This window comes from Pocillopora damicornis, chromosome 1 (assembly GCF_964200805.1).
Source record: "Pocillopora damicornis chromosome 1, jaPocDami1.2, whole genome shotgun sequence".
In the NCBI taxonomy this organism is placed as follows: Eukaryota; Metazoa; Cnidaria; class Anthozoa; order Scleractinia; family Pocilloporidae; genus Pocillopora; species Pocillopora damicornis.
Genome location: NC_142670.1, coordinates 22,396,900 through 22,405,334, shown reverse-complemented (window position 1 = coordinate 22,405,334; position 8,435 = coordinate 22,396,900). Strand labels below are relative to the sequence as shown.

General features: G+C 37.2%; 1 protein-coding gene across 1 annotated transcript; it reads right to left on the bottom strand.

Annotated features, from left to right (window-relative positions):
• Positions 1-233: 233 nt before the first annotated feature.
• Positions 234-8,127, bottom strand: LOC149052796 (uromodulin-like). Its single transcript, XM_089205702.1, has 5 exons — positions 8,036-8,127; positions 6,299-6,564; positions 6,017-6,134; positions 5,575-5,697; positions 234-1,788 (listed from the first exon to the last, which is right to left on the bottom strand). The coding sequence occupies exons 1-5, from the start codon at positions 8,103-8,105 to the stop codon at positions 1,406-1,408; spliced, it is 960 nt and encodes a 319-aa protein (XP_089061828.1). The 5' UTR covers positions 8,106-8,127; the 3' UTR covers positions 234-1,405.
• Positions 8,128-8,435: the final 308 nt, after the last annotated feature.

The following is an 8,435-nucleotide window of genomic DNA, read 5'->3' as shown; positions in this document are numbered from 1 at the left end:
CGCATAGGAATTGATGAACTTTGCGCTTTAACAACACTAGCGACAGTACCTTTAACAACACTGGTCGTCATTTCGGATCTCATTCTGGTGTTGTTTTGTTTTTGTAGGAATGGCTTGTATAAGAGCTACTAGCGTAGACTCCATTAAGATTTTACCCATTTCACCCAACACTCTTTGCTACAAGATTCACCTGTTAAGGTATGATTTAATTGAATCAAGGAATAATAAGCTCCTTCAATTTAAACCACTTTATTAAACAACGTGTAATAATTCTTTTTCAGGAGCCACTCATATAGGCTATACAATAATTGTCCTCTAAAAACTTACTCATACCCACGACTGACCATAACTTAGCTCTCTACTGACACCAAAGACTCAATATTGCCTTCAAATCTCCACAAAATACACAATATGTGAAGTGCATTACAGCACTGAGCCATCTTTTGGTAGAGCTTCCTGATTACTTGGTCTTTTCCGACAAAAGAAACTAGTACTCCCAGCTGACTGAGTCCTTATGTACACTAATAACGTATTTTAATACATTCCGGAATTCGAAGCCTGTGGTAGAAATACGTCACAATTACATAACCTAATAGAATGTTTTAGTTTTCCGTGCCATGTAATCAGAAGTTTGAGTATCAATGTCACAGTGACTGAGAATTCTAAAAATTATTCTTCAGACCCTATCCATAACACACCTAACACGATTTAATCATTCTTGTATATGATGAAGCCAATTAAAGCATGACTGAACATCACAGAGAACTTGCTTATAATCACGGACCGCCGTGGCCCACCGTGGAAGGCTTTTAGAAAGAATAACAACCACATGTAAAGAAGGCATAGGTCTTGAAAGCTGCCCTAGTTTCTGCTATAGAAAATCAGCTGAAACTCCCCTCTGGAGTAGCGACCTGAGTAAACATTAAGAGTTCAACACGTTTTGTAATAAGCAAAATACAATGCTCAAAGTTGTACTTAAAACCTACTTAGTGAAGCACTTCTATAGGAAGAGATAGAGATGATATTAAGATTATTTGGAAGCTCACCGATGCCAATAGTTGTTGACATTATCTGGGGGCGGGGGTGGGGGGGGGGAAATCTGTTCTAATACTCTGATAAACAACAATTGTTCAGTCGACTGACTATGATTTCCGCTGCGGTTATGGAAACGTCAGTCACTATTACCGACAACCTTCAGTCACAACTTCTCAGGGTTACTTTTACTTGGAAGATCAAACTACGCGGTCCAAAGGTACAATTTTGTTCACACTTCGCACTGTTTAACACATCATAATAGTGGATCGTGTGAGATTCTTAAAGTCCCTGTTATACATTAACGTACACGTGCATGCCAATAAATCGATCTGAGAATCCTTTCCTGTGCAGAATGACTTGCTTGTAACATTCAGTCTGTGCCACAGTAGCGCAGATAACAAGCAGGTGGCTTTCGTAGTTTGTATATAAAGTAGGATCCACAGTCTTTCACTTTAATGTTAATTGATTTCTTGCAGCAATCTCCACCTCTGGTAAAGCAGACCTGGGAGGAAACCTCACCTTTTGCCAATGTGGGGTGATCACCTTCTAGCCAGCCTGAGAGGGCCGCACCACATCTGAAATCCGGTACGCACTGGGTTGGCATTTTTGTTCCTGCATCTCCCACCAAACGATACCAGTTCCCGAATTTTATGGATGAGGATTCGTCGTCACATTTTTCGTCACCGTTGGGTGTGTTGTAAGTGTTCTTTCTGTCAGCATCGCTAAGGTTTCTGTAATTATAGCACGGATCGGCTAAAAGGTTGAATTTCGGTTAATGCGATGTTTTATATATTTCTTCATAAGAAAGCTTAAGGAAAATAGTTATTATATACACTGCGGTGTTTTCGAATGATTTCCCGCCCTAAGAAAAGCCGTAACAACACGCATACAATATTACAATAATTTTAACGCGTTTGATATCGTCAATCTCCTGTGTCAGGTTAATAAATATTTTATGTATAGCAAAGCGTTGACCATATTGCTGGTTTTCACGTGACGTCACTAAATTTCAGACTTCAGAACTATTGATCCTCCTGAGATTTTACTTTCATGATGTATTAGAGCAGCTAAAAACTAATATTCAGACAAATTTTTACTCCAAATGGGTTCTTGGTTTAGTGATAGACTACTCTTGAATTTCTAAGCTTTTGCGTGACGTGGCCTTTACATGACGAGCGAGAGAGCTGTTATGTTGGTTTAAAAGGTGACTTATTTAGGGAAATTCAGCTATCTGAACAGTTCTCGTATTAGAATAAAGTATTATTGTTACGTTTATGAGTTCTTAGAGAGATAAATTCACGCTTTTGTAGCAAAACTCAATGACAGATGTTTCTGCTGGTTTCCGGCCGCCATGTTGGTGCCCATCTAGGTGGGCACCAGCATGGCGGCTCCATACAAATCTCTATAAATTTGGGAAAAACGTTTCTCCTCATATCTTCCGTAAGAAAAATTGCTGTGACCTGAATCTTGGCGAGAGTCTTTACATATCTAGCTTCTTTCTATTTCCAGATTCTAGACTAAATCGATTGAACGGTTTTTATTTTTTATTTTGATCTATTTTGAATGGCGTGACACTGAAAACCAGCAATCGATAACTGAAAGATTTGTCACAGGCCGATTTTGGCCGTGTAAATGAAAACATTTCTTCTTTCGCTAAGGAAAAGTCGATAACTGAGAATTTTGTGGAAATAAAGTTACGCCCATTGTCTGTTTCTATAATTGTTCAACGTGGAAAAGTCGACTTTTTTTCTCAGTAGAGGCCTATTGTGTTTATATGATAAACAAAATAATACATAGCTGCTTACAGATATGAAACTTCTCCCCTTGTGTTCAGCTCGATACCAACTCGATACAGTTTATATTCTCTAGCTCGACACCTTATTTGTTCGCTGCTCTCGCTCATGATTTGATGAGCGAATTGAGCACTCGAAGAGAAATTCCTTATCAGAGCGCAGCTACGTATTATTTTCTATATATTGAATAAGGACAAAATGGCCGACCTTGTCATACAGCCTCGAGGCAAAATCCTTGAAAAGTTACCATATTCACCGAATTTCAATGCGTGACGTGGCTCGATCGCTCAGTGATCGGTTTTCATACGGCCCTACAATCATCGACTGCTGACCACAGAAAAGGTTGTTGATGAATGTTAAGCCATCAAACTTGTTAATAAATGCTCCCATAAAAAATGCCAAAAGCTAGAATTACTTGACTGTGAAAAAGTTTGCTGTGTCGTAATGGAATTGTAGTGTTTACATACTCTCATCTAAACACGAGAGGAGGTTGGGAGAATTTGAGAAAGTTATGCAAGCCCGAGACGCAGTCGAGGGTTCGCATAACTTTCAAGAAATTTTCTAACCTCCTGAATGTTTTAATGAGAGGATGTAAACACCGAAATAAGGTTCTCTGTTGCTTAAACAGTAATCGGCTCCCAACGAAGTTGTCCAGGCATATCTGCTCATGCAGGATCAGTTTGAAGAAGAACTATTTACTACATTGCAACTCCTCTATAACATAGAACACTTTTTTAAGTCACTCCTAGTCTCGCATTAAGTGTTTTTGGATTTCTGCCTGCAAAAGTCCTTAATTTCGACCTCATACTTTGCTCGGATCTTCGTCAGCTAGACTCAAATTTATCTACGTTTTCCTTATTCCCTTTGCCTGCTTCCTAATTTGGCAACTATTCTTCAATAAATTGCTATTGAAATGAACCAAACAAATTGAATTTTGCTATCAGTCTAAAGGAGATTCCTCAGTATTGTACTGGCCATCCTGTACTGCGGTTAAAAATCACGTAATCAGGCGAATATTCGCGCGCGAATTCCGAGAACCCGGTATTGCTATTCAATAAATGGACCACGCTAAGAGGTTCGATGCCCCTCAGCTCTTTAACGAGCGCGGTGACCTTTATTTTTCATTGCATAAGTTATCCCATTTTAATCGGAGAAATTAAAAAATTATCTTGATGATGAAAATTATTACTTCGAGAGCAAGTACTCGAGGAACGTTGTAAGTCGATGCCAATTGAAATTACTTGATTTTTCATAAATTATATAAAAAATTGTTTCCTACGTTCAAGAATTTGTGCCTTTCAAGTTTTTTTTTTAATGTTTACTTTGAAAACCCTTGCTTCCAGCTACCGAAAAATGTACCGTGAAATGACGCGCGTGAAAAACTACTGGTAGAGGCATAAGTGGGATGCCTCTCAAACAAGCACGGTGACCTCTCTTTCTTATTGTATCTTCCGAAAAAGACATTGGTAGGGAATATTTAATAAAAAAATTTAAAAAATGTCAGATCAAAATGGGAAAATCTTAACCGCGGTCAACATCAATTTGAGCCAATCAGATTATTCTGTTTGATTGCTTTCAATCCTTACGAGACAAAGCCTCATCATAATTCTTTTTACCAGAACAATTATGCATCACCAAGAATAAATAAAGGGGATCATTTCTTTCTCTCCTGGAGGACAAAAACTATGCACATCAAGTCTACAAATATGATATAAAAAATCAAATACATCTTTCTTTTTCTCTAATGGTTTGTCGAAGGACGTTTCCAAACAAACTGAAGGCACTAAAAACTAACATGATTTGTTACATGGCCGAACAAGAATAGCCATTCACTCAACATTATTTACAGCGATTTCAGCCAGTACCATCTATAAAAATGTATAGGGATTGAAAGAGACTAACCTTTACAAGTCAAACCATCCCCAATGTATTTAGGATTACAGACGCAACTGTAGGAGCCCTGGGTATTACTGCAGGAGGCGTTCTCATTGCAGATGTTCATTTGTGAACAATCGTCGATGTCTAATGGGGATCAAGCGCACCACGTCACAGTCCAGAGTTGGATGTTACGATGAAAAATGTTTTGGTTAATCAATATATAATGAACACCTGTACAAAATACTGCAAACCTAATCTCAGTAGATGTAGAACAAAATTAAATAATCCACCATTCCTAATAGGAGCTCAGTTATGGAGAAGAACTACATTTTAGGATAAATTTTTGACTACTTCTGGCACCATAATTCGAGTTTATAGGACGTTTTAGATTGCTATCCGCCTTGAATAGCTGGGATTGAAGAAAACTTATTTAAATAACCTGAACAAATTTGTTCATCTCCAGTGTATCCAGTGTAGCATGTGCATACACGTGATCCAATGGTGTTGGTTCAGTTAGCAGTTACAAGCTTTCAATCGCGATTCTTGGAGTATGATTCATGTATAAACCTCCTTATTTTGAAAATTGAGTGCGATAGTTGTCGTTAATGAGTTTTTGGTCGCTATGTTTTATTTAAGAGGAAGCTGGTCAACGAAAATGTTAAGCATTTTGTCCTCTTGCTTTCAAGTGGGATTAAGGATTTTCATTTTCTTCCATAGGTCAAAAATATAAAGGCGGGGTTACTACTTTATCAAAACTTACAAACAAACCAAGAAGGAACGTACAAATTTAACAAACATACAAACAAACACAAGCAAACAAACATTTCTCAAAGTCATAACCAGACAATTACAATCTAAAGGCCTTTACCTGTGCAGTTCCGTCCATCTCCGTTAAATCCAAATACACAGGTGCACACAAAGGATCCATTTGTGTTTTGACAAGTAGCGTTCAGGTGACAATCGTGAGTATTTTTTTGGCATTCATCAATATCTAGAAATATTGGAAAAGAAAAGAAAAATTCTACGACGGTAGTGGCTACACGAGTGAGATATACATTCGTTTCTTAAACTCGTATGAGGTGAAAAAGCTTTTAGTTAGTTACCATTGTGACAAATTAATTGTTAATTTAGACTAAAAAAAACTTCCACTGCAGCCGAATCTCTCTCTGGCCACCTTTCCAATCTGTAGCCGAATATCAGTCGTCAAAGAGCATTCCGTTTTAATACGCACTCGACGGCCAAACGTGCTATATAGAGATATGGCTGGTTCCAATACTCAAAGAAATATATCGGCATATTCTGTAATTAACCTTTTTCGCAATGTTCTCCTTCGAATCCAGGAGGGCACAAGCATCGATATCCCTTGATTGTGAAACCGGACTGACAAGTTGCATTATTTTGACATGGTAGGTTTTTACCGCAGGTGTTCTAAAAAATAATAATAATAAATAATATTTAATTAAAAAAAGATGGATGTCTTGAATGACTGATAGACGAATGAAAGAATGGAAGTTTTGGTACACATCCGTTGTTTTTCACAATTTATCGAAAAGCGTCAAGTTGCTGAATTTGAGTTATAGTTTAAAGTTTACCTTTGAACCACGATAGTAAAAATCGGCATCAGTCGACAGGTCAATATCATATTCAAGATGAGTTGCGTTATTTAATTCACAAACATTGGCCATTCCTCCGGGTTCTGGCTCTTTTTTGAAGTTAGCACTAACGCAGTTGTCGTTCATGTAGCAGAAAAGTTCGCAGTGATCCAAGTCTTTGACGTGTTTAGTTTCGATTTTATGGTTTACCAAACGTCTTTCAGCAAAGAAGAAGTAATCTGGAAACATCATTGTACGATTTCGCTCTGAAATAAAGCAATCAAAATATACTTAGAAAACTTTTGTTTTCATCTCAAGCAGAAATACTTAGCCAAGAGTCCGAACTTCTTGGCGAAAATTTGCAATCTCAAGCACACCGGCAAGAGGAATAAAGACGTGTTAAATAAAGAAACTTTTTAAAGGGGAATTTTCTCAATGGGCAGAGGGATAACAGGAAATTATCTAAATGCAAGAATTATTTTGATTTTGAGATCGTTAGCCGTGAGAAACGTTCGCTCCCAAGATGTCCAATATTCTGAAGATAATTAAAAAGTTTCTTTTTACTTGCCTTTCTCGATTTCGCTATCACCGCTAAGGTAGTTTAATTTAGGAAGTTTGTTTATATTGACGTATGATCCATTGTTGTCTAGCATCACGCTGCTAATTGATATTTCGATGGAAGATGATTCAGTAAACGTTAAAAATACCAACTTTTTCTCCAACATTAGACAGTTCAAGATAAAGTAAAAGTCAAACAGACATTTCAAAGACGAGGATTGGTCAAATTGTTTTTTTTTTTGCACGCTTTCGCTATGGAGATTGGCATGGTTTGTCACCGCTTTTTGATGGTTGAGAGCTGCCACTCGTTTCAAGTTGCAGCTCCCTCAGATAACCAGCCCCAAAATAACATCGTCGGTTCGTATCATTATTATTAACCGCTGAAAAAAAAACTTTGCATCAAAGCATGAGAAGTTAAGGAAAAGATAAAAGGATAATTAATTTGACGACTGAAATACTTTTCAGGAACAGCACACGGCGAGGCTTGAGTTTTGAAAGCGAAGAAAGGTCACTGATTATTTTTTTGAAGATTTTTTTTGAGATTGTTGAAGTCTTCCTTCAAACCTAATCCTTAAGCGTTTTCGTGTCGCGACCTTCCTTTGCAAACAAAAAAATGCAATTTTTTTAATTTTTGGTAGATATATGGAAGCTATGTCTCCTAACAATAGACAACGATGAAAATGTAAATCGTTGATTTCATATGTCAGCATTATTTTATTTCAAAAATGATTCCTCATGTTGGTTACGGGTGGTGAAGATCTACTTCTCTACAATGTAAAAACTTCAAATTCTCCTCTTCCAAACTATGATGATTTACATTTTACCAGTATCCCTGGTGAATGTTATTGATAGGAGAGCATAAGCATAATTAGAAGCCACCGCCGTTGCGAGTTACCCTGTGACTAATTTTTAATTTTCTTTGGAATGGGATACCACAAAAATTTTCCAAAACGAGTCCTTTTATGAAATGCCTATTTTGATAAATCATTGATGGAAGGTGAACACAGGGTTTGGATTTAGGGTGAAGACAAAGCGTTAACCTATATCTTACCGACATGTTAATTATTAAGCCGAGTGCGGCGACAGTTTTATACCAGTGAAATCGATTGAATAGACAAAGGGAAGAAGATACAACCATAAATGAATCTTAGAATAAATGAATCCCAGTTTGCAACTCACCTTTACCAAACGTTAAATAAGTCATAAATGGAATGTAGGATACAATCATGAAAAGCGCAGAAAAGTCCATGCTTACTCCAAGACAACGGTCTTTTATTAAGGGGTTTAATTCAACCTGTTTTTTAATAAAAGGTAGCATTTTATGAATCTAAAGTCAACAAAGTTGGCAGTTGTCATTTCTCGCCTTATAAGGATATTGAGGTAAATAAAATAACGAATACAATCATAAATTTTGCGACTTAGAACCTCTTTGACAATTTTGTTTCGCTCGATAGAAAGATTCAGGACTGAGGGAATACCACTGGATTTTAGCAGATATATAGAATGTCGCAATTTTTACTGCGAGTTACGTTGTAAACACATCCTCCAGAAAGTCAAATAAATGACAGGTGAAAATATT

What these genes read in the sequence shown, in the direction of transcription:
- LOC149052796 (XM_089205702.1), bottom strand. Translation starts at nt 8,105, where the DNA reads ATGGACTTTTCTGCGCTTTTCATGATTGTATCCTACATTCCATTTATG. An exon ending in AGGAGAACATTGCGAAAAAG is followed by an intron (nt 5,698 to 6,016) that starts GTTAATTACAGA and finishes CAATATTTCTAG; the next exon opens with ATATTGATGAATGCCAAAAA. An exon ending in AGATGGACGGAACTGCACAG is followed by an intron (nt 1,789 to 5,574) that starts GTAAAGGCCTTT and finishes TCAACCTTTTAG; the next exon opens with CCGATCCGTGCTATAATTAC.